The following is a 27,191-nucleotide window of genomic DNA, read 5'->3' as shown; positions in this document are numbered from 1 at the left end:
GCGGCCGGATGTTCCTCTGTAACAGAAATTTTATTCCAATCGTATGAAATTTCTCCGGCCCCGAGCCGGGCCAATTTATCCACTTCACGACTCTATGATAGCGGTCGGGACAAGTCAACGAGATTCTGGTTTTCCTTGCAAATACTCCAACGAGCTTTTCAAATCGTCTAGCATCGACTGATACTCCCGTTGCCGGGGTTCGATTAAGCAACTTTGTTCGTCAGAAATAGGAATCACGAGGAGGATCTGCTCTTTCGGGTAGACGCAACACGCTTTAACTAACGTCTCAGTTCCCCCCTGATCAAACGAAGGACGAATATCGAAACCTCGTTCTTTTGTTTCTTTGTTAAACTCTGCTGTGTAAATACAGAGTGCTTCTCTCGCTAGAGAGACTCGGGGACAGTGGCACAAAAACGTGGCAGTAGAAACGCTTTGTTTGTTTATGCACTGGGTCGTGGAAGTATATGTACCTTTCCAATTGTCCACTTCAAATGATTGCTACTTTTTTTACAAAAAGAGTTCAGACATTTTTATCCGCGGTAGTGGCTGGTGTATTAACTAAGCTCTCCGTTAATATAAATCTTATTAAGGAGTAACAATTTCGTATAACGAAAATAGGAATTTGAAACTTTTATGAATTTAATCTGGTTTGTAAAAGGATGACGATCATCCCAAGTCTGAAATATTAGTACGTATATACTGTCAATGGTTCTTCACCATAGCCTAATGGGCCGCATGAAAGCGATATCAATTTAATAGGTTATGTTAAAGGCCAATTCACAAATTACCCATCTATATTAACACGACGTTCCTGTTACCATGCTTTTGTGGTAGCACTGTCTTTGACACCCCTAGTGGCATCACTGAACATTTAAGTACAAAATATTTAATTATAAAATATCTTTCTTTGGAAATCACTTTTGAAAATTGTACAAAATAAGGGAAGAGCTTCAGTCGCCATTTTTAACCGCGGTAAATTTATAGGAAACAAAGGAAAATTGCTCTACCTACGAAATCTGTTAGCTCGGTTAATCCAGTGCTAGTATGGTTTCTACTTGCTTCCAGTCTTTTTCAACCTCTCTGATTTTATACTCGAAATCTCCGAGCTCTAGCACGTTAGCGCAAATTGGCTCGAAATACGTAAACGAACTCGAGTTCGAAAGACTCGTTTTCACCATAATTCTTTAACAACTTTAACATCGACCAACGCAGCGTGACATTCGAGAGGATCTAAATACGTGAACAGTTCGGGGTAGTCGGAGAAAAGTAAATGGCGGTGTACAAAGTAGTCTCGTCTGAACGAAATGGGAGGGATGAAAAGAAACGGTGGAAATCGTTGGTTCACTTTCAATTTGTTTCAGTGATAATGGACGTACCGATGAATCCGGCTGCTGAAACGGGTGGCTTCACCCTGGTATACAAGCAGAACATACCCGACTTCCGACCCTATCTCGGCCCTTGCCTCTTCGTGTTCGGCAAGTCGATAACGCTGCAGGAACATCCGCGAAAACAGGAAAAGAGGAAGAAATGTGGAAGCGGTTGGACAAAACAACAGCAACAGCAAATGCGTGCATGGACCGCACCACCGATGATTCCACGCTTAAGAGAGCCAAAAATCGTCGATTTTATCGACTACTTGAACACGGCTCGTTGTACCGCCGCCAACTGATAGCACTCGTTATCGACTGTGCATTCGACCGATCGTTGCCGGATCATTGCCGAATCATTGCGAGATATCTGATAAATCAAGGTGTACGAGAGAGAACGCGGCGTAGTTTCGTGGACGAAGAATCGTCTCCCTAGAGATTAGCGAATGGGAGCAATGCACTCGTAAACGGCAGCTGGGCGAGAAGAATCAGGGAAAAGTCGTTAAAGTCGAAACGTCCTAGTTTTTCCTGAAAAGTAGAAATCGAAACAGTTTCGGTAGATGCGCCCATTCAGCCTTCATCGCGACCTGTTAAAAAATACACTCCTTTTTGTACGAGGTTGCCCTCGACGAGCGTTATTTCAAGCCTGGGAATCTTGCTGCGACGGTGGCGACACGTGGACAAAATCCGTACTTGCGTTATATCTGGGTCGAGTTTGTTGCAGCTCGGGAACATTCGGGGCTGGCCACGATTTTACGACTTCTCCTCGTCTACTTGCCTAACTCGAGATCGCGAGCACGTAGCTTCACGGGAAAAGTCAGCTGCACCGTTCTGTAATTAATGGGCGCAATAGACGAAGTAATCAACGTTGTCATTACCTAGAGCCATTGTAGCCTCCCTGTTTCTTACGGCTATTTCCTGCCAGAAATACCAACCGAATATGCTAGCCGGAGCTACAAAGAGTCCACTGCTCTCTTCCCGTTAAGGCTCTTGCGTCATCCACGATGCAAATTGTGTCATCCTTATGTATAAATAGTATACGAGGCTTTACGAGTGATTGAGTCCGCATCAAGAGTACCATGTGTTTGAACGAGAACGTAATTCGTCGCTAAAGATCCGTCGGTATTAGATAGTTTGCCGTTCGCATCGTAACGGAAATCAATGTTCAATCATTTCCGAGACTCGTAGCTTCGAACAAGTAGGAAATCTCGATAAATTTAGTTATTTATAAGATCCAATCACATTCGTCGATATCGAATTTACGAAGAAATTAAAACGCATCGGGATTATCGAAGATTCCTCATTCGCTTATCGTCGTTGTTAATAAAGCGAAACGAAATGATACGAAATTTATTTCACTCGACGAATTCCGACAGTATCTAGAAAAATAGCGAAAAGATAAAGACAATCGTTTTATTGATATGTACATACAATAAATTTATTTACAAATAATACAATAAATTTTGACGTCGTAAGTTATTCGTTCTTGATGATATATCTTAACAAAATACTACACTCTTACCGATTATTGTGCCGTGCTGATATTCGAAAACTCTTTGGTCACGGAAATTTAATGTAAATGTAGGTAATATTCAGTTTTACCCTGCGCAAATATTCACCCAAAGAATGTTATCGATCATAGGCAATGCGATTTGCAAGTGAAACCGCGCTGTATTATCGTGTCGGGTATTTCCTTCCTTCTCCTCGTCGTTTATCTTTTCTTTCCTCTTATACAAATATTACGTTAGCTACTATTAAAATTATAAAACACATCGGCCGTGTCGCAGCGAACGACGAACTTCCATCACCGTGATGCATGGCGGCCGGATGTTCCTCTGTAACAGAAATTTTATTCCAATCGTATGAAATTTCTCCGGCCCCGAGCCGGGCCAATTTATCCACTTCACGACTCTACCGTTCTTTTTCCTCCATTTCGTCTTTTCTCCTCGTTAAAATTCGTCGAACGTTTCCCATTCGACTCGAAATTGTCCCGCCGTGATAACGGCACAAGCGCAACGATTCGAACAATTAAGGAAAGAACGCGAACAGACGTTTGCGAGCGGATCAGTCAGGACGATGACGGTGATAAATCACCGTCGTGCACGACGTGTCGCATCGATCTGCATTCGCGTCGGGTGAGGCTATGCTGGCCATTGTACCGAGCAATTAACGCTTGAAGTTGATAAATAACACACCGGAAACTCGGCTTAACTTATTTCGAATTATCGTTAAATCCACGCGTCCGCTTTCAGCCCGTGATAAGAAGCACCCTGATAATTTACCGGCTGCAAACGAGGCAGTTATTTCCATCGTGGCAAGTCGGTCCCTCGAAGTAACGTTCGATCAAGATTACTTCGTATTTCAAATATTTCTCCAATTAAAAGCGGAATCAGATGGAATATCTGTTTCGTTTCGTGTACGAGTATTAAATTACGCGTGTAGGCTTTGCGCGACAGTGCTGCCCTCTACGACCGCGCGACGCGACGCTCCTTTGCCATTGAGGTTGGTAAACCGTGTCAACTTCGCGCCTCGAATCCACTCGACGTAGAGCTGGATACACGGCTTTCCACGAATTTAAACACTGACTACAGTCAGATCAATCTGGCAACACCGCTTCTATGCCCAGCATCTCGTTTCGCCTTCGAACAGTGAAATATTTAACAGCAGGCGAAACAGAACGGAAGGACGAAATAAGCGAACGGGTTCCGAATATTTCTAGGGACTTACCGTTCACAACGTGCACCTTGATGCTATTGGGATTCGCGTTGCTCGGCTCGCATGTATAGATCCCGGAGTCGCTCGGCACCGCTTTCTGTATCATTAAACGACTCGTCGTTTCGGGACCTTTCTCCGTCACCAAGCTAATACCGCCGCGCGGCGAGTCGAAGTTAATTACCTGCACAGGAAGATAGAGATACCTTTTTATTTCTCGTTCCGTTTCGTTCGGTTTGGCAAAAAACCAGCCCATAGATTTCTCGCTCTAACTCCTGGGCGACATTGGAAACTGCACGCGCGCAGCGCGGTCAAACGATCTTCACGTTTCCCCTGCTCTTCGCCATCTGCCGGCCCAGACTCCCCTTCCCTTTCGCCGCTCACGCCGTTAGAGTGAAGCTCGGCTACCTGGACCAAAGTGGGGAAAACTAACGAGTGTCCCTTGCAGAATTAGTATTCTTATATAAGGGAGGATTCATCGTATACCGTATTACAAAAGAACATCCGTTATTTTCCCCAGTCTGTCGAAAGCTGCCTGAGCGATAGTATTCGGAGGAGAGCGGAGAGACAAAAGGGGGGGGGGGGCAAGATTGGAAAAATGTAAGGAGAAGGGGAAGTGCGAAGTCTCCATCTAACCACGTTCGCGTGACACTTCTCCCCATTGAAATGTGAAACTTTGATAATGTATTATTTGCTTTACAGCGCATGCCATCTATGGGATTATTTTTAGAATTAAAAACCGAAACCACCGAAGGGAAATGAAATCGGAGAAATTCCGTTTCTTTGCTTATTCCGATTAGGCTTTGATTACTCCATGGTAGAAAAATTGCGTTTATTCGTGAAGCACAAGGTGTACTGGATTTTGTAAAGTGACACTTGTAAACGAAGAATAAGAAAACGTCTCGATGCATTCGTGCGAGCTAAATGGAAACACATTACGGAAAAAGTAATGTTCTTTTTTGTTCGATTTAACGTGTACATTTGTCAACGTTGAGGAAATGTTATTTAACGCGAAAGGGATCGAGCGTAGGTTTGTGCCCCAGAGAAACGTATAACTGAATTGTATTTACTCTTCAATCAACAGATTTAATAGAATTCACGACAGAATCCATGTGAAGGCGAAGAAATACGAGGATTGTAAAAATATGTGTTAACCTACATTTTTTCATCAATTTGCATTCGTCAGATTGTTTCTTCATTTGCGCAACATAACGCGGCAAATGTAATTTAACCAGCTCACTTTTTTAAGCTATAATTATAAAATTGCCAAAGCTTGGAAATTGTTGAAATTATTCGTTATTGTTAAACAATGACGCAACTTACGTGAGAAAATTATTCGTTGTTTGCTTATAGAAAAGTCGTTAAAAGGCGCAAGAAAGATAAAAGATTCAAATTATCGTTCTACCAATTGCAAATAATCTAAAAATCTTATATAATTTAATTCCGCTCTCATATTACTTGAAAATATTCAACATACTGTAGACTGAGAACCACTGCTATGGCGAAAAGTTTTAACGTAAATACGTAATATATAAATATCGACTGGTCTAATGTTCCTAGCAATGAAATTTCAATGGAGACGGTCGAATGCATTAAAATTGCTAAGAGCCTCTTAAATTCCACGAATCGAAATAGAAACTACCGAAACAATTCGAACGGCGGTTCAAACGTGGAAATTGGCAATGCAGATGTCTTTACGGTCGCTGCATGGCCGTCGGTATACCACCCAGGTCGCAGCACGTAATTTCGTCTGCGCGAATTTTGACCTATTTTTGAGAGTACTATGGAACGCCCTTAAATTTCCGTATCCTATTGTCAGATTACCTTACACGATTACGTTATCGAGTATCTATTTTCATCTCTGATATATCGTTATACAGTTTGCTTTAAAACAACACTCGAACGATATCAAACGGAAACGATACTCGCGTTCGAGGCGCGCACCGAAATACGTGCACCGAAAAAGGTTAGGAATCTTGAAATTCTCGGTTAACGAGTTGCTTTAAAAACCAAGTAACAATTTTCGTTTGACGTGCGAGTAACAGTGTCAAGTTTAATCGAGGCAGTGGCGAACTGGCGAATTACCGAGTTTCACTGTATTCGAACGAACAGTAGGAAAGATTACCCGGACACATGCGTTGGCGTGACTATACCCGAGGTGAAACGTCGGTGTATTCTGCGTGATAGCTATGGATTACGGCCGCTGGGTGGCGCGCGTACAGTTAAAAAGGAACAATATTGGATCCCGAGGTACATCCGACTTTTGGTTCGCAATCATTTCCTCAAAGCTACCGCGGCTGCTTTCTCATATTCCCGTGGAAACTACCCCTTCCCAGTGGATTCTCGCACTGCCGTGTAATACCGTTGCCTCGTATGAAGACAAAAGGTATTCTGCTTCAAGGTTCGCGAGAAGAATGGTAAAAAGATAGGTATATGTGAGTCGCGTTTCCCTCGACGTATTCCCTTTGAGCCGACACAAAGAACTTTGCTAGCACGTAAAATGAACGGCGAATACCCAGCTTACCGTGCCCGGGAACTGGCATTAACTATGAATCGCACATTATATTATCGCGTTACGTATGCGTCTTGTTCACTTCTCGCGAATAAATTTCCAACGTGATTAAAATTCGAGCCGAACAACCGGGGATCGGAAGCGATGCATCGATTATATTTCGCGACTATCCTGGGAATACCTACCTCGGTGTTGTGACTCCAGGTCATCGTGGGCGGCGGTTCCGGAGCGTACTTCACGACGCAGGTTAGGTTAATGGTACTACCCTTATTGACGAATAGCTCGGGAGCTCCGATGATGATGGTAATCGGTTCTGTAACAAAATTTTCCATTTTATATCTTTCATCTGATTTTTTATTCTCGTTACTATTATCAAATAAATTTAAATGATGGGGGGGGGGGCAAGATTGGAAAAATGTAAGGAGAAGGGGAAGTGCGAAGTCTCCATCTAACCACGTTCGCGTGACACTTCTCCCCATTGAAATGTGAAACTTTGATAATGTATTATTTGCTTTACAGCGCATGCCATCTATGGGATTATTTTTAGAATTAAAAACCGAAACCACCGAAGGGAAATGAAATCGGAGAAATTCCGTTTCTTTGCTTATTCCGATTAGGCTTTGATTACTCCATGGTAGAAAAATTGCGTTTATTCGTGAAGCACAAGGTGTACTGGATTTTGTAAAGTGACACTTGTAAACGAAGAATAAGAAAACGTCTCGATGCATTCGTGCGAGCTAAATGGAAACACATTACGGAAAAAGTAATGTTCTTTTTTGTTCGATTTAACGTGTACATTTGTCAACGTTGAGGAAATGTTATTTAACGCGAAAGGGATCGAGCGTAGGTTTGTGCCCCAGAGAAACGTATAACTGAATTGTATTTACTCTTCAATCAACAGATTTAATAGAATTCACGACAGAATCCATGTGAAGGCGAAGAAATACGAGGATTGTAAAAATATGTGTTAACCTACATTTTTTCATCAATTTGCATTCGTCAGATTGTTTCTTCATTTGCGCAACATAACGCGGCAAATGTAATTTAACCAGCTCACTTTTTTAAGCTATAATTATAAAATTGCCAAAGCTTGTAAATTGTTGAAATTGTTCGTTATTGTTAAACAATGACGCAACTTACGTGAGAAAATTATTCGTTGTTTGCTTATAGAAAAGTCGTTAAAAGGCGCAAGAAAGATAAAAGATTCAAATTATCGTTCTACCAATTGCAAATAATCTAAAAATCTTATATAATTTAATTCCGCTCTCATATTACTTGAAAATATTCAACATACTGTAGACTGAGAACCACTGCTATGGCGAAAAGTTTTAACGTAAATACGTAATATATAAATATCGACTGGTCTAATGTTCCTAGCAATGAAATTTCAATGGAGACGGTCGAATGCATTAAAATTGCTAAGAGCCTCTTAAATTCCACGAATCGAAATAGAAACTACCGAAACAATTCGAACGGCGGTTCAAACGTGGAAATTGGCAATGCAGATGTCTTTACGGTCGCTGCATGGCCGTCGGTATACCACCCAGGTCGCAGCACGTAATTTCGTCTGCGCGAATTTTGACCTATTTTTGAGAGTACTATGGAACGCCCTTAAATTTCCGTATCCTATTGTCAGATTACCTTACACGATTACGTTATCGAGTATCTATTTTCATCTCTGATATATCGTTATACAGTTTGCTTTAAAACAACACTCGAACGATATCAAACGGAAACGATACTCGCGTTCGAGGCGCGCACCGAAATACGTGCACCGAAAAAGGTTAGGAATCTTGAAATTCTCGGTTAACGAGTTGCTTTAAAAACCAAGTAACAATTTTCGTTTGACGTGCGAGTAACAGTGTCAAGTTTAATCGAGGCAGTGGCGAACTGGCGAATTACCGAGTTTCACTGTATTCGAACGAACAGTAGGAAAGATTACCCGGACACATGCGTTGGCGTGACTATACCCGAGGTGAAACGTCGGTGTATTCTGCGTGATAGCTATGGATTACGGCCGCTGGGTGGCGCGCGTACAGTTAAAAAGGAACAATATTGGATCCCGAGGTACATCCGACTTTTGGTTCGCAATCATTTCCTCAAAGCTACCGCGGCTGCTTTCTCATATTCCCGTGGAAACTACCCCTTCCCAGTGGATTCTCGCACTGCCGTGTAATACCGTTGCCTCGTATGAAGACAAAAGGTATTCTGCTTCAAGGTTCGCGAGAAGAATGGTAAAAAGATAGGTATATGTGAGTCGCGTTTCCCTCGACGTATTCCCTTTGAGCCGACACAAAGAACTTTGCTAGCACGTAAAATGAACGGCGAATACCCAGCTTACCGTGCCCGGGAACTGGCATTAACTATGAATCGCACATTATATTATCGCGTTACGTATGCGTCTTGTTCACTTCTCGCGAATAAATTTCCAACGTGATTAAAATTCGAGCCGAACAACCGGGGATCGGAAGCGATGCATCGATTATATTTCGCGACTATCCTGGGAATACCTACCTCGGTGTTGTGACTCCAGGTCATCGTGGGCGGCGGTTCCGGAGCGTACTTCACGACGCAGGTTAGGTTAATGGTACTACCCTTATTGACGAATAGCTCGGGAGCTCCGATGATGATGGTAATCGGTTCTGTAACAAAATTTTCCATTTTATATCTTTCATCTGATTTTTTATTCTCGTTACTATTATCAAATAAATTTAAATGACAATATCACAGAGCAGAGTTTATAAAAAGAAAAATATTTTTTTGAAAGATATAACGACTATTAAATCATAAAAGAGACGACTCTCATTGTGTAGCAAAATTTTAAAGATTTTGATAATCGATATTACGTTTAAAATAACGATACATAGATTATTATTGAAAATATCGTTACCGACATTTCGATATACCGATATGTTGATAATTTATCGATAATCGATAATCACGTCTCCGATTGCTACTTCTCTATAGTGAATTGGACTAATTACAAAGAATTAATATTGACTATTTAATGTTTAAAATTTCGTGCTATTATGTGTGCTATATATAGGCACATATACATAGAAGGAACTGAAAAGACGAAGACGACAAGGTATAATCTTATACCAATATCTGATATTCTTTTTTGCGTACGAAATATAGAAGAGGAAGTGTTAGGTAACATTTTCAGGTCAAGTCAGTGTGATAAGATCCACTCATTTAATAGTACGGCCCGGTTAGGATATCAGAGCAGTCATTAACGGTGTAACTGCGAGGATATACGAGCTCGCAGACGGCCTGGTTTCACCTGCTTTGTATGCCCGCATGAAATCTTTGCAGGGATTTCGTACGTATCCTCGATTAACCCATTTCGCACCACCACTACATATCCCCGCACCTATCTTGAACTGAACTTCGAACACATTGATCATAGATATACACGAGTTTCGTTCGATCGTTTCTCCTTTAGCAACGCCATCGTTTCAATCTTCCATGCGAAAACTATCTCCGATCTCTATGAGCATCACTGCCAGATTTCACTGACCTATCGTGTTCTTCGAACGCCCGAAGTATCCCGAAATATTCCGAAGTATACCGAAGTATCCCGAGGACGCACGATTGGAAGAGTCACGTGATTGCGCCGCTTCGGCACTCGACCGAGCGAACAACGGCTTTAAAATTTCCTTTACGACAAGACACGAGTGTACATTTATCGTGACAAGTTATTATCGCGTGACGTTAATGGGTTATTTTAATAACGGAATAATGTATCGAAATTGTTGAAATAATTGACCCACATATCGGACAGTTCATTAAATCGATGAGATATTGGCGTTAAACGCAAATACGAATATTGCTTTCGTATTTATGGTGCCCCCAAGGCACGCGTCAGCTTTCAAAGTGAATAATGGTACTGTTCCTATCGAAATGAATTCCACTGTAATTTATTCTACAGTTTTCTGCTGCATTGATCGGAAATCTACGGGATAATCATTAAAAGGTATAACCCGATCGGACGTAATCAGATTACTCGACGATTTTATAACTATACCTACATAACACGTGGACGATTTAAAACTGCTTAATATTTCTTTCGCGTGTTGTGCGTTCGCGCTGTGACGTTTGAGGCAACGGGAATAAAAGCGAAGAGAAAAAGTGGACGTTTCGGAGGTTAAGATCGACTAGTGACTCAAGGCTGCCGATTATAGACCCTCCCATACTTACCGACGATCGTCAAGTACAGAGGGTGACCGATAGGGGGCGTCGTTGAAATTTGGCACTCATAAATCCCGGAGTCCTTGCGTTGTGGGTATCGTATCATTAACGTCCATTCTTCGGAATGAGGAAGATGCAGCACCTCGAAACGTTGGTCGCTCGTGTAAGTATAACGGCCAACAGTCAGCAAGTGTATGTCGCGATGCCTCACCCAGGAAACCTGCAACAAAATATCACGAATTAACTCTCGTTATTGATACGAATTATTTGAAAACGACTTTCATTGGGATAGAAAAAGAAAGAGAAAGAAGAAGAAGCGTATTGCTCCATTTATTTCTGAACTTTCGAACTTGGTCGGTAGAGGGAGAAGTAGGCCAAGTTGTCCGCGACAATTTTTGCGATTGTTCGATCGAGCAAATACATTTCTCCCGATGCAATCGATAAAACAGAACGTCTGTACCGTGTTAATACGGTGTCTCGTTTATGTATGTATTTAAATCGATAAACCGACGGCAATATCAATGAACCGTGAACGCAATTTCGTGAAGTGCACCCTCTATACTTACAACCAACTGACCTTAATTGTTGCTTAAAAGTCGACCGTGATGTCACGCGAAGAGAATAATCGTAAATGTTGACATTTATCTCGTTTGATTTTATTCGTCTTCCAGGTGAAGATCACGAACCGGATCGAGCGGAAGATTTAAACGCGTTTCAGTTGAAATTTATTTAGCCAAGAGGACGTACAACGGTTTGTATATTCGAGTAATATAAAATCGAACGTCTTTGGAAGATTACCCGTATAAATACTGCCACTCGAAACCCGATCCTTTTTCAGCTGTTCCAGGAACTGCGCGTAAAAGGAAGACAAAAAACGGGAACTGAAAAAATATTCTAATATTCTGCAATATCAAACGGCGATTACTCACGAAACGCAAGAGGATGAAATCTCAGAAATATGTATTTCAATATCTCCAATTAATATTCGTCAGTAATACCATGTTCAATTTCTGTCGCGAAAACGATTGAAATTTTCCCGAGATATATTTATGAGAAGCATTCTGACTTCTAATTTATATGTAAAAAAAAATTTAGGTCACGTGAATGACTTTCAAACGTTAATAAATTTTCAGGTGTTGGAGCAAACGTAAGGAAAGGATGGTCAGGTCGATTACTTACTATACGGAGAAGTTTGGAGAGATCGTGACAAATGGAGTCGGCTAAACTCGGTGTATTCTTGGGTAGGCGTGGACGGGATCGAGTGGAATCTTGGAATTAAAGGGGAAGCGACAAGAGCTCGAAGAAGCAGGCAGTAACGTGGCCCGGCGTGTGCTGGCATGGAGGATCCTTTCTGGGGTATTCGTTCCTCTGGTGCTTCGTCACGGGTGCATAAACCAATTTCCCATAACGACGGTGGCACTCGAGGCGAGTGTGACATCACCATGGAAATTCGGTATTGTCCTACGTCGGCCGCGAACCTGGCAGCTGTGGGGGGCCTGCGAGTTCTCGAGATGACACCGGTGTGTCATCGGCATTAGCCGCGGTATTGTTTGCTGAAATCCAACCGAAATCTATGCGACTCGCGCATTCCCCATGCGAACCGTGTTGCGCGCGCACCCTCGTGCATGCAGCATTGCCAAACGACGAGCAGACTCGGTCCAAAAGCGAGCGAAGCGAGTGGGAAACGACGCCATCGTACGACCAAGTGACCAGCAATGGCGCCAGGCGAATTTCGGGGCTACCTCGGGCTCGAAATTACCCTTGCCCGTTTATACCCATTACCCATACCGTTTTCCCTTTATTGTCGTTTAATCTGGACTCGCGTGCCGTGAATGAGTCAAATAGCTCGTAAGCTGAAATTTATTTACAAGCGTTTTCAGCTTCCTAGCCAAGGGATGGTCACTGAATCGAGCACCGCACTACTTACCACCGAAACTTGCTCTAACCAGAAATTGGCAACTGTTGCATTCCGAACGATAAATTGAAGCCAACGGAACTCCATGTGGCGTCGATTGAATTGGGTGGAATTTCAGCGAAATTTATTCAACAATTGCGCAAAATTGCAAATCCGCGCAAATTTAAACGATTTAATGCGTCCCAATGAGAAATTAGCGTAAAAACGGTTTACCTCTGATTGAAAAAAAAAATTAAAAAAAAAAACGCAACGTGAATTTAAAAAAATTATTAAATTTTACAGAGTGAAATGAAATATAAAATCATTGGGGATTATCATTCGTAAATTCAAAATTTCGAATTGGAGGAAACTCTTCCATTTAATACGAGTTACATATGTGTCGGGAATTATGAAAACGGTATAAGGCAAAAATTTAAAAGAACTGATTTTATCGTTTATCCTGCGTAGCATTCATTTATACTGCAACAAGATAGAACTATCTTTGGCAAAATAACAAAAAAAAAACGGAACCATTAGACTGAATTTATAACCTTGTCATAATTAATTCTTTTAATTTATGATATACGTAAAACACGAAGCTTTAAATATTTTAAAATGGAACATATTTTCATAATCACCGGCACATGTATGCATAAATCGTATAATTAATGCGTATCGACTATACATTCGAGATATGGAATGATCAGCGATTGGTGGACGGCCTGCATGAATGTACGCTAAGAATACACAAATGTCGCATCTGCGCATCGAATTCCACTAATAACCCGCGCTTTTCTTTTTATCGACAGTGGTATTAGTCGTATTGTTCGCGTTACACGAAAAATGTAACACGTTCGTTTTTGCGAAACCGCGCAATTATCATTCCGAACCACTTCAGAAAACAACTTGCGTGTGGATAAATTTAACGCAGTCATTTTCTGCGTTGTTTGCACGGAGGATGTTGCTGTTAAATGCTTGCCTCGCGATTTCCGACTCCATTGACGCTTACAGGGATTACAGGTTCTTCCTGCGAAAGTAGACAGCAGGGAAAATAGGATCGACAAGAGACGTATGATAGATCTCAAGAAAATAAGAATCCGATGATCTTTGTCCAGATGATGGAGAAGACAATCTGACGCCTACCCCCACCACCGCACTTGCCAGTCCCTAACCCCACCGCCGCGCTTGCCAGTCCCTAACCCCACCACCGCGCTCGCCTGACCCAACGCCACTATCACGCTCGCCTGTCCCCATCCTCGCTACAAAGCTCGCTTATTCTACGCGCTCAGGTGGAGTGGCGCACGTATATGCACGTGTTTGCACGCATACAACGGATACGACACTCGCGTATGTGCAGTTTCCTGCCATTCGAGAAGAAACACGGAACGGTGTAATGATCTCGCGTTCTTTGTTCCTCAACGTCGTAATCCAACTGCAGTTTGAACAATGACGAACAAGCGAGCTTGGTGATTCAACGTTTAAAATTTCTTCGCGCTATTTCTTTTTTGAAAAAATAAATCCAGTTTATTATTAGAGATTTTAAATTCTCCCCAATTAACCGGATTATGCTTTAGCTAGAAATGCATCCTAAAATGTAATCAAAACTTAATTAAGGTTTAACTGAGGTTTAATAAAGGCTATTACTTTTGTTTTGGTCCTCATAAGCGCGAATGTAACGTTACTTGCGTTTCAGGCAAGTGTATAAATATAATTAAAAGTAATAGATCTTTTTAAGTAAATTATTAGAGAGTTAACCAGGTGAATCTGTTTATAAAAATTAACAATCTTCCCTGTAATGCATATGTATGTATATATATATATATGTTTTGTTCTCTTGCAGAGAACTATTTTGCCTGTACACGCATTTTACTGATTATACTGTCCAACAAATTTTAATTTTTTCTCTAATCTGTAATATCCAATATGTAATTCTCGTAGAGCTTACTTTCCTGAACACAAATTCGTAATCGAAATTGCTTTATCACTCACAATTTTCGAAAAATGTGAGTTTTTAAAATTCGAAAATATAGAGGATATAAAAATATTTTCACATATATATACGTATCATATAAATTTATCCTATGGAGATGCGAAAGTAAATTTACATTATAAAATATGTATAAATTATCAAATTTATTGTTAATAACAAATTCTTTACAACTTAAATTTATAATTTAATGCAAAAAATCATTAAATTATTGCCTATTACTTGAACACATAACGCATTTGTGTTAAAATGAATTTCTAATTTACAAAAACTTTATAAATTATTGCACCGATTGTTAATAACAAATTGATAGTGTTATTAGCGAATTATTCGCAACGTATATTTACAGTAAAAGTGAAAAAATTAATAAATTATTGCCTATAAAAGTGGAAAATTAATAATGAATAAAATTGCTGAAGTTTGAAAATTTCCGATTGGGGTGGGGAGCTCGGCCGATCGTAGGCTATATAAAGGGCGAGGCGTCGTAGCAGAAGTCATTTGTCGGTTCGACTTGGGAAGTGTAACATCTAAATTTTTTCGTGCGCGAGGGGTGGGAGTTCGAAAGTGAGGTTGGGGCTAGCCACCCCACCCTCACCCCACCCCATTAAACCATTTACTAATTGTTTCTTTATTTTCAGCTATTAATAATTTATTTTTGTTTTCAGTTGTTAATTATTTTATTCTTTTTCAGATTTTAATAATTTTTTATTTTTTCAGACTTTTCTGGGTTTCTATTTATTTTTATTTAACATTCGAATATTTCGTATAATATTCGAATGTCTCATCGTTGGTTTGTTTCTGTCTCATCGTTGGGTTGTTTATGTCTCATCGTTGGGTTCTTCATGTGTAATCGTTAGGTTTTTAATTTCTCATCGTTGGATTGTTTGTTCCATTTGGTTGACCATTGTAGTTTATATTTGTTTCACTTTTAATATGTTTTACTAATTTAATACTAATCTGTTCCTTTTTAGCATTTCAGGTTTTTTAAGACATCGTTGGACGACGCGGGATGCGTGCGTTTAGATCTAACTAGTTATAAGGAGGATAAGATAGATCCATAGACTAAGTTTCATGTGCGTGCTATCCGTTCAAAGGTAAGCCACCTAACTTGGAGCGGAATATATCAATTCTCTTACCCTCTCGTTTACCAAATAGAACATAATTGTTCTCGCGATAATCGCGATCTTTCGTAAGTACCGACTAGCCTACGCGACGTGCTCTCGTGTACTCGATAAGTACATGCTTCATAAGTCATCCTCACGACTCGTCTCCGACACTCATTTCCAGTCACTGTCAATCTCGTCATGCATCGGGTTCCAGGGTGACCCCCTCGAATCAGTGCGTCTTCTGACCTCGACCGGGCGGTCCGCTGCCTAAGTCGTACGCGACTTGGGCTCGGGCACATGCTGGCTGACGGACTAGTACCATCTACGGTTAGACCACAGGGATGATTAAGTTCTACCCCGTGTGGCTGGGATGCGAAGTGTCTGTCTTGGCCGGCAACCGCCCAGCTGGGCCCTCCTGTTGACACTAGAAGTTTCATTGATTCAGGGACTATCCTTGGTCCACGTGTAAGTCTTGGCGAGTGCGACAGTGACTGGAATTGAGCTAGGCCCGATCGGGAGGGTGCCGAGGTATGAAGTTATCTCTGTACACGGGAGTATATCGCCTAGGCTAGTCGGTCTTTCGAATAATCGCGAACCCTTTCGTAAGACACGATATTTATTAAAGTGTCAGTAGATTCACTTTAACTTCTTTCGCTCCAAGTTAGATTAGGTTGCCTTTGACACGGATAGCGCCAGTAGGATGCGCCACTAGGACGCATGTCGGGTCTCGATGCGTAGCCACCTCCACGTGGTGAGACCTGGTAATTGGTATCGTTTCCCAAAGAATAATTTTTGGGAAACGATACCAAGCTAAGAGCTACGCATCAAAGTTAAAATATTAGTTATAAACTAGTTATAAGTTAGTTATACGTTAATTATAAATTAGTTATTAGTTAATTATAGGTTTTATATATAAATCAGTAGTAAGTTTACGATATTTCCTATCTATTGTAAATTTTCAAAGTTCCTTCTGAACTTTGTCAGTTTTTCGAAGTTTTATAGCACAATTTTATTTAGGTAGACTATTGTACGTTAACTTTATTACACTTGGTACTGGGATTACGTATAGCTGCGACATTGTCCGATCTAGAGAAGCGAACAATGGATTCGTTGCGGTAAAATTCCGTATACGCGTTACCGACGAATATTTTCTGGATTTAAATGAAACGAAAACTGTTTTGACAATTTTGCTCCATGGTCTCGTCTTCAACAAGCCTGCAGAATACGATACCGTGTAGAAAATTCGTGTGAGATAAAGAATTTTTTGCAAACATGCAAGAATATGCGTAGAAAGTATGCATGGCGACATATTTTTTAATTTTGACTAGCAATTTCGATTACGGTGCTCAGGAAAGTAAACTCTGCAAGAATTACCTGACAGATATCACAGCTTAAAATTCGCATTGAACAGTGTTATCGGTATTCAATTTCGCCCCGCATTCGTCGTATTTACCGCATTAGTTTCGTATAAGGAACACGTTATAATTACTCGTTGCTCTGATTTGTATTACTACTTGTCATCGCCTTTGTAATTCTTATCGTTATTTGCTTAATTAGAACGTGACATTAAAATTCCAATGAAAATGGTTGCAAATAATGAACAACCGCGATATTCTATGTAACAAAGAGACAGTCGCGAATGCATGATAATTGAATTCGAGATTGAAACGTATTAGATCCATGGATACAATTCTCATTCAATATTGCACGTACCACGCTGATTTTGCTTCTTCTATTTCCATTAATTCATTGCAGTGTATCACACTTTTCGCAACGCGGAGGGACACGTAAACTAGATTTCCAGTATTCCTCTTTGTCAATATTTGAACAATTATACGTGCATTCAAGAACAGCTTCGTTATCAAACACAAATTTCAACTCTTCCATGTGTACGATCCAGAAATTGATGGAAACAATACGACGCTGCGTATTATATACTCACGTATTCACCGCAGATATGAGGCGTGGTGGCGCTAGTGAGTTAAGTGGAAAATCGTCTTAACCACTTGCACTACGATTTAACTTTCGATTGCCGTGCCACGCTCTACAATATAACATGCAATAAAGCGTTACATTACACCGAACCGTGTCTGCGAGCTAACTGTTAGCCGACGTGACGGACACGTCGTTTTTGTTTCTGCGACAAATGCCTATCGACGTGGTATACACGTTGCTGGCGGTTTTGGAACAAAAGCATCTCGACGTGCGTGGCACGTCTTTATAGCGCAAGTGGTTAAGGCTGCCTAAACGCTTAGGGTTAACGAACCGTGTCATATTCGAGATTTCGAAATATCCTTGCGCATTTTAAGATCTAATTTCACGTGTTCTGAAAAGTTTGATGGATTATGCGTTGTTGTAGGAGAAGAGGAAGAGTTGCTTTTGTTCGTAAGTCAATCGAGGCATCTTAAACTATGATCGACCGATCGTTGAACAGAATCAGGTAAGACCAAGACCGCGCCATTGTAATTGCTTCCATCGAGAAGCTCTAAGCCGAAGTCAAACTACTGTTGATTAGCTTGCGGTCTCTGTATGCCTATTAATGAAGACCGCCATTATCGTTGGCCGTGTATTAACAGCGGCTTCTTAGCTGCTTTGGCTAAACATATCGTGATTATATACCTCCGCCTTTGAAAGCTGCCAGCTGTTTCTGTTTCGAACCGGCATTCACGGTCACGATATCTCGTGTCATAACTGGCACGGCTCAATTATCGGATTAAACGGATCCTGTAACTGAGCAGAAACTCGACTGTACGTTTTCATTTTGTAAATAGCTTCTTGCATCCCTCTGTAATATGTTATATGCCTACTTTCATTTCTTTCCAAATTAACGCTAAAATTATAGATTTATAATGTGCATCTAAAATCTAAATTCACGGTGTACATGTGATAATAGTGATTTAAGTGGTACGATGAAAATAGGTGGGTTTAAAAATAATTATACTTTTATTTCGATGAAAATTAATATTTTCACTAATTAGTTTATTAAGAGTAGACCTAACAAATACGTCAAAATTATGATTTCCTGACTTTCTGTTTTCGCAATTGGTGAAATATACGAATGTTTTTGAGTATTATCGAGACAGACGCAGGATTATTTATTCTTATTAAAGTTTATTTTTATAAAATTTCTAGAAACTCACCGTTCGATTTCCGAGGTTTTTCACTATGCATACTAGGTGCACAGTTTTTCCCACCAATCCGGTGAAGTTCGACTGCATCGTTGTGTCGAAGTAGGGCTCCGTCCCAGGAGTCGGCCATTCCTCTAGGAAGTCGGTTCGAAAATTTCTTATACATGACGCTATACCACCTGAAATACAACAATTTATCCGTTAATATACCATTTTAATCACATCGAAACCAAATATATAATATATAACGATATAAAATAAATGATATGAAATAGAAAATAATATCGAATTACATAACGAGTTTTATATTCCATTTATTATACATGTCACATATTTTTATTTTCCGAGCGTTGGATAAAGTTGCATAATTTTTTGGAAATATAAAATCCATTTTACGATAAATAAGTAAACCGTATATTCTTGATGGCAATTAACGCGGGGACTAATATTTTTTGAAACCGCTGGATGCGCGGCGTTTTTCCTTGCAGTCACGGGATTAATTTCGCCAAGACAGGTTGCGACAGAGATAGAGGAGGAAGACAGGCAGGGAGAAGGTTCGGAATTGAATAATCTCGAGCTAACTGGCTGGCTATTCAGTTAAGCGATCCCCCGGGAGCTTACGTAAAGACGGTACCTACGGGACGCAGGACACTTTGAAAAGCCTTTGAACTCGCGAAGAAATTAAAATGCGTGTCGACTCGCGAGCATTTACGTAACGTCGAGAAAACTCGGTCGATATAGTCGGGATTTAACATATCGGCCGAGCCGGGCAAACGATTCGCGCCTCCCCGCGTAACGATTGTTTTACGCGGTTGTTTCACGGAGGTGAAACGATTACGGTTTAGAGGAACCCGTAAAATGGAGGAGTAAGGAATAAACTGATGGAACACGCGTCTTGGATTCCAGAGAAAATGTTTTTTTTTTTTCTCGCGTTTTTATGAACATTCGAGGGGATTTGTTTGTTTTTCGAGAGATTTCGAAATTGCGTTTCCGCCTTTATTTTTGATCCCGTTGGCGATACGGTGCTTCTCCATCGGCTATAATTTTCCATCCCGACGCAGCACGACCACGTGAATGTGCTCGAACATCGCGCCTAGGATACTGAATACGCCTGTAACGAGTACCAACTTTGCATTCGTTTGGAAATCTATTTTTTTATTTCCTTTCAGAGTGGCTTATTGTCGGTGCAAATACGCATAATCTTTTTCATCATGCGTCAACGAGACACGCGATGCAATCCGCAAATATGTTTCTCGAATATCCGCAAATTGTGATCGCCTCTGTTCTGTAGTACCGTTAACGACCGAATAGTTGGCGCTGTTCAACAGAGGATTTCATGGCGGTTTCAAACGCATCGCGCCCAGTGACAATTGTCAGAGCTTTTATTTTTTCTAAATATTTGGAAGATTCGTTTTTAATATTTTTAACGTCGCGGATCGCCTTTTTTTACATTTTTGACCAATTTTGCCAAGAGTTCCGCAAATATTTTACAAATTTTATTATTCATAAATGTATTACCAGAACCACTAACATCTACATCAACAAAGAAATTTGTCACTCGTTTCGTATTTCTTCCGTTTATATTACGATGACGTAAAATAAGTTTTACAGACCGGATGAAAATTTAGAATATTCATAGTTCGAACGTAATAAATTTTTTAACTTGTCCAAATGCAGAACTTTTAATATCCTGGAACGGAAGGTACGTATATAACTTAAGCCACTTACATAATCACCTACACATATACGCGTAATTATATGGTGCCGACAAACTCATTCGCTTCATCTACGTCATAGTTTAATTCATATTTTTCACTCCTCTCACAATATATTCGTACTAGTCCTAACGATATTACACGAATGCAACGCAAGCATAACAAAAGTCGACTTATGGGCTATTTTTGGAATCCGGCTTAAAGAAATTAATTTTTTCTTTTTACATTTTTTCAATGTACATGCTTTCAAAAATACCTGTATAAAAGGATTTGTTTTAGAGTTCGTAAAATCGGCAAAGTTACAAATGTTTAAAGTACGGCGTACAAATATCGTGCAACGGATAACGAAAACTTCAAACGCGTTTTTTTCGAAAACATGTTTTTTGAACTGGTTGACGGGATATCTCGCGTTTCAGTCAACCGATTCACTTGAAATTTGGAAGAGATCTCCACCGAATGTACCTTTATCGCATGAACCAAGGATTTCAAAATCTGATGTTTTTTTCTATTTTTCTTTACCATCTAAAGGACGAGAATGCCACTTTTTATTTTGGTGGTTCATGTTATAGTCGCATTTATACTAATTAAGATGCTATTTAGTCTTTTCGTTTCAGATAATCGGATGATACGGAATCACATCAGAGATTTGAGTTTCTAAAAACGCGATTTACCTTAAGGCTATATAACTTCAACAATTTTCAATAATTTCGTTTAAAAAAAATTGAAAGTATTCTTCAAGTATAAATAAATCCGACTGCGAAAACTTCATGCCAATATGTATCACGGTTTCCATGGGAGAAAATCCTAAAGAAGTCGAATTTTATTGGCCGGATTACAATACCCCCTTAAAGTAAAATTAAATAATTAATTATCCCAAGAAAGTTTTTCTCTTTAATATTTTCAAATTTCGGGAAATCGGAGACTAATGAATCATTGGAAAACTCGCAGTGCGAGAAATAATAAAAAGTCGGCAAAAAGGAATCGGTTTTCAGCAAACCGTTTAGTAATTTAAGCGAAGCTCGACGCCGATGGGGAAGTTTTCGGACAGCTCTGACTGGCCAGGGATACGCAGTGCCGGCAAATGGGGAATCAGAACGGGTAGCGGACAGTTTTGCGAGGGTAACAGCGTGTAACGCGACGGTTTGCCCAGCATCCAGCTATTTTCCTCCTATTCTAGCGAAATAACATCCATAGAGTGCCATTGTACACGAATGATCGACATTTCTTCGCTCTCTGCACCGTTTGCCACCCCTAAATCGTTCTTTTTGAATTGTACAACAAAAACTGTGGACAATCGTGCTGCACACTTTATTATATCTATCCCAATTCACGGTATTTAATTTCAACCATCCTGTCAACGTCGTCGATTTGCTGGAAAATCGAAGCCGGGACACGTTTACGCTACGACTATCAATACTATAATATAGGTAACATGAATGTACTATAGTATACGTAGATGTGATTATAATTGATGAGTGATGAAAGCTAATTGCGTATCTCTTTCAATTAGAAGCTATATTTTATCAGTCTCTGTAAAGGTAGCGTGACATCCACAATCTTGGTTCGGTAGGACTGGTAATGAAGATTTATGGTTGTTCGTGAAGAAAATTTCGCCTTGAGTATTACTGATTAGACAACTAAAACAGAAAGGGAAATTTGTAAAACTAAATTTTGATAATAAATATTTTTTGCAACGAAATTTGTAGCACGTTTTGTAAACAGGACCAAAATCCACTTTTGGAAACCATAGAAAACAGCTATACGAACACGAGAAACACACTGTGTACGCAACACCTATTGAAAATGTTGAACTATAGTCTAAAATAAAATGGGGTTTTCAATAATTCCAGGAAAAACACTAGGCACTACTGAAAGAGCCTACAGCAAGTGAATTTTATAAAGTACTTGTTAGCTTCTGGTCATCTTTTTCAAAAATAATTAAGTGATACAAAACTCAAAATCAAATGTCAAATCTGTAGTCATAAATGTAATCAAAGACACAAGATATTGCTGTCTAAAATTCTAAATACAAATTCTTCTTACTTACAATTGATTGAATTGTACGATTATTTGAACATATAAAATCTATCTCTATACATTTCTTCCAATAAATATATAAATCATATTTTTCAATCCAATACAAACAGAAAAATTTCTTAAAATTGTAACTTGCCATGCTCTCCTTTACAATCACAAAAATAATAATTTAGAAATAGTAACTTCTTTTCAGTATTTTCAGATAAACAATCAGCTCCAGAAATCCATTACAATGGGCTTTAAAAATAATCCTGAAGCTAAAAAGACAAATTAATTCTTTTATTCTAATTAGATGCTTGTTAAAATAATCAACTGGCAAAATTAACTTGAGATTAATTCAATTACAGTTTTCCCAATGACTTCGAGCAGTCGAAATATCCTCTCTCGATCGAGCCAGTAACGAGTTGTTAGGTGAAACCGAAATGGGAAGAAAAGTTGGAAATCGCGTTACTCGATCTTGCAAAGTACGCCAGGCGATAAAATCGACCGGTGAACTTGCAAGTAAATCGATAGAGAGAGATAAAGAGAAATTTAAATAAACATCGGGATTTCGGTAACACTCGAATACCAGCGAGGTTCCATTTGTTTCTCTGGAAAAGAACCGACAGCGTAATCGTAGATTCGATCCCCAAAATCCGATCAAAGGTTCAAAGCGGAAATTGAGAGGCGCATTCAAAGCTCGGGATCAACGGGCGAAGTTGAAACGTGGACAAGAATGCCAGTGAGCTTTTCTTTGCGATTGCTCTTCAGAATCATTCGCGTGTAGAGCAGCACTTTCGCAGTGGGAAGTTCTCTTTCGTTAGTTTACTAGACCGTGCCCTCGTAGACTACGCTTCGAAGCTTTCCGGTGTAGAAGTGGTTAAGACGAGTTCAACCTAAGCGCCGTCCAAGATACACGTCCACTCTTCCTTTCCAGTCATTGATCCCGAAGAATACCACCTCTTTCCTGCCCTTCGTTCTCCCGGGATGCGATATTTTATATCGATATTCAGGGATACCATACGCTATTCTCGATGTTTCCAAATCCATTACGACAGAACCTTTGTTGTAGGAACAGCGGATGAATGAATGCTCTATCATATAAATATGTTGAAAATTTTATCCAAAAATATACTTGTTAATATACTTACAATACATTAATTTCCTTTGAATTTAATTATGTAAGTGTGCCTTTATCTCTGCTTCAGACAACAATCTTTCCATTAATTCCAATAAGTTGTAATAATTTCTATACGATATAATTAATTAATGTTCTAAATGTGAAATAATAGTACCTAATATGTATTTTCGATAGCCTTACGACCGTGTCCAAAAACAAGATGTCTGCCATCAAGTATCAAATGTCAGTGAAACTAAGATGGCGCTGCGGCAGAATACGAACAGAGCGTCGACTGCAATGGCGACATAAAATCTGAACATCGCGCTACGTGGCACTCGAACGGTTAATATTCGAGCGAACGGGTGTATGGCGCTTCTATAATCGAACAAATCGATTCGACATACTTCCTTCAACTCCCGCAGTCACGATGAAAAACAATGGCCGAAAGTTAGTTTCCGAAGAAACAAAATTAACGAGCTTCACAGACGTGTTGACGCATACATCGAACTTGATGTAACTAATTCTCCATTGAAAGGGCCCGTAATGCACAGCGAACGAACCCTGTGCAGATGTAAGAGCTTTTCGGAGTCGCTTGGTTGATCATCGAATAAATAGCTTTCCAATAGGATCGATGAAACCGTGGGACATTCGATTAAAAATGAGCCGCTCGTCTCCGTATGAGCGGCGTGCCGTAATTACGATGGCGGATCTGTTGCGAGCGCACGTGGCATATTTATCGCGAGCCGAGTGAATTTCTCGACCGCATTTCGTAAGGTATATACACGCCGTTACTCTCGGGAAAGAAACGTTCCTGGAACGAGCTCGTTCCTCTGCTGGAGAATTTAGAGGTTCTCAGGCAACGCAGACTCTTAAAGTTTCCAGCGACAGAATCAGAATAGTAGATGCGAACGCGTTAAGACGCGAAGACTGACTAAGAGCAGCGAGCAGCGTGCAGCGAGCAGCGTGCAGCGTGCAGCGTGCAGCGCCACGATTGGACGGACGGCAAACTAACGGCGAACCAACGGCAAAGCGACGGCGAAGCAACGCAACGATTCGCTAGTCGTACTTCGACGGAAATTAATTTTGTCCCGGAACGTTATAGTCGAATTTTCTCCGCGACGTGTCCCGGCTTCCCTCGAAATTCGCATCGACTCCGCACAAGTGACAAAATTGCAGCGTTGTCTTGAAAATATCCGTCCACTGGTTGTCAGCCTTCCCTTCTCTATCTTCGGTCAATTTACCCGGATTCTTGGTAAACTTTATTTCGCAGCTTCTCAATCGCAAATGAGATAAAGTGGAAACGGTGAGCGATGCGGAAATCCCGCTACCTGGCCCACGCTGCCTGTGAATTCATTTCACACCGGACTACGCTGGAACGAATCTTTCTCTGCCCGTGTGCATTTTCGGCTCGCGTTCCGATAAACAGAAAATGAGCTACATTAACAGGCCCTCCGCGAGGATTGAATTTTTTCTGTCTCTCTCTTCCATCTCTTCATCAGCCGACACAAAACATTCTCGCTTGCCCGTTAAAGCGATTTTAAATGAAATTTTACCTGAAAGTCTATTTGGATATACCCGTTAATTGAAAATATTTTTACTCAGCGAGCGAAGAATAATATTTTCGCTATGCTTTGAGTGATTCTGCGTGGACAAAGTGTCTCCATTTTCCTTTTTTCTGCTTCTAGGCACAAAACAAAATGGCGAAGTTTGACTAACGAATTAGATCGTCTTGGTCGTGATAAATTTAATTTATAAATTTCCGCAGGGGATATTTACGCGGCAGGCTCGGCACGGGGAAATGCGTTAGTTTCGTGGGATTTTTCTTGGTCGGACAACCGAAAGTTCGAGCAGCACAGGTTGTACTCTACAGCTTTTTCCGCCGAAAAGAGGTCAAATAAGTTCGCAGCGAGTATCGGATAATCTATAATCCAGCGGCTGTGCCGGAAATTAATTTTGCGCTCGAATCTACTAATCCATCTTTGTTCCTCTCTTTGGATCTTGTCCCTCTCTTCCAGTCGACGTTCCCGCTCCTTCCGGAATTTTATCGAAAATACTTTTGCAAGAAAAACAATACCCCACCGGAAAGGTACCTTTCCATAAATGCAAGTATTTAACTAGCTGTATCTTCGATAATTTTCAATATTTTCTCATGAAAAAAATAGCGAGTACTTCTTAAATACAGATCAAAACCATGCCACAAATTCCGATCCACTGATGTCTTTATGGTTCTTAAAAAAAAATCCCAAAATAGCACCGAAAAATTAATTAGACCTATAGATTAGAACACTGCCTTAATATCATAAGCGAAACAACGTAAAGTAAAAAATCAAACAGAAATTGGATATCAACTTTTTGGACACGCGTGAAGGAAAAAAATTTGAATGATCGCAGGGAACGATCATGGAGTCTGTCTTTCGAGAAAGGAAGCTCGACGCTACAGGAGAGACTGGCGCCCTCTGAGATATACTCTCAAGACTAAGAGAACTACTTTTATCTCGTAAATACTGGAAAAGTTCGAGTATTATTACGATGATTCGCAGCTCGGGTGAAAGGAATTTTACATAGCGAAAAAAATGGAGAATATCGAGAGACATGGAAGAACCAAGTCTGACAGAGGCGCATGAAACCTTAATCGCGAAGGGATGCGAAGAACGGGTCGACCGATTTTCCGCCCGAACTTTATCTCGAGCGAAAAAAATTCCAAGTCGCAAGATGGTTGAATAAGTAACTGGTACAGAGCCAGAGAAGTTTCCGAGAGAACAAGCAGCTCGAAACGCGATGACGCGGATTTTCCCTCGGTCACCACATAAGATGTCACATCCCTGTCATCCCCGGCTCGGAACTTCTGAAGAATCTTCGAAACGTTATAAGAGACCGCCGCGAATGACTCCGAAGCAGCTTCGTAATAAAATTATTTCAACCCTGCCGGATGGTGCTTGTCCGTCATGGCCAACTACCAAAGTTCCTTCTCGACAATGAGGGACATCGAATGGTTTGGTTGCTCACCGCAAAATCCTATTTCGTTTCAGCCCACTCCGCCACGCCGTTTCCATTATCCCTTCCATCTGAATGTAGCTTTTACGAGTACTTCGAGCGGAATTCATCCCCTACGACTTTTCATCTTATCCCTGTACGCCTGTTTCTTTTCATTTCGCAGTTTGCTTCGATGTCTAATTAATCGTGATTGGAAATCGCGGAAATTTTTAATAAAGCTTCCTTGTCGGTCGGCTAAATAGAGGAACTCTTTACTCACCGTCAATAACGAGGATATTGTTCAGATGGTAATTTATATTTTAACGTTTAATTATCGTTCGGGCAAAAATTAACGCGTGCCTAATGGAAACGAATAATATGCCCACTCGAATCATAAACGCTCAATATTTCAGGGAAATTGTGATTCGAAATTTACGAGGCCGATAATAAATGTTCCCATAATTCAAATT

At 40.4% G+C, this 27,191-nt stretch overlaps 2 protein-coding genes across 2 annotated transcripts in view; one reads left to right on the top strand and one right to left on the bottom strand.

Moving 5' to 3' along the window:
* Nucleotides 1-1,366: 1,366 nt before the first annotated feature.
* Nucleotides 1,367-1,669, top strand: LOC108545172 (uncharacterized). The gene has a single exon (XM_017896650.1). The coding sequence runs from the start codon at nt 1,367-1,369 to the stop codon at nt 1,667-1,669; it is 303 nt and encodes a 100-aa protein (XP_017752139.1).
* Nucleotides 1,670-2,841: 1,172 nt separating this feature from the next.
* LOC108556262 (cell adhesion molecule 4) overlaps nt 2,842-27,191 on the bottom strand; it is a 29,947-nt gene continuing 5,597 nt past the window's right edge. The window contains exons 2-6 of the mRNA XM_017912276.1: nt 18,910-19,076; nt 10,792-11,002; nt 9,106-9,233; nt 4,095-4,263; nt 2,842-3,202 (exon numbers count right to left, since the gene is read on the bottom strand). Of these exons, the coding sequence (XP_017767765.1) occupies nt 3,096-3,202; nt 4,095-4,263; nt 9,106-9,233; nt 10,792-11,002; nt 18,910-19,076 (782 nt within the window). The 3' untranslated portion in view covers nt 2,842-3,095. The remainder of the gene's footprint in view (nt 3,203-4,094; nt 4,264-9,105; nt 9,234-10,791; nt 11,003-18,909; nt 19,077-27,191) is intronic.

This window comes from Eufriesea mexicana, unplaced genomic scaffold (genome assembly GCF_001483705.2).
Source record: "Eufriesea mexicana isolate 0111107269 unplaced genomic scaffold, ASM148370v2 scaffold320, whole genome shotgun sequence".
Taxonomy (NCBI): Eukaryota; Metazoa; Arthropoda; class Insecta; order Hymenoptera; family Apidae; genus Eufriesea; species Eufriesea mexicana.
This window is presented reverse-complemented; position numbering and strand designations above follow the sequence as displayed.

What these genes read in the sequence shown, in the direction of transcription:
- LOC108545172 (XM_017896650.1), top strand. Translation starts at nt 1,367, where the DNA reads ATGGACGTACCGATGAATCCGGCTGCTGAAACGGGTGGCTTCACCCTG.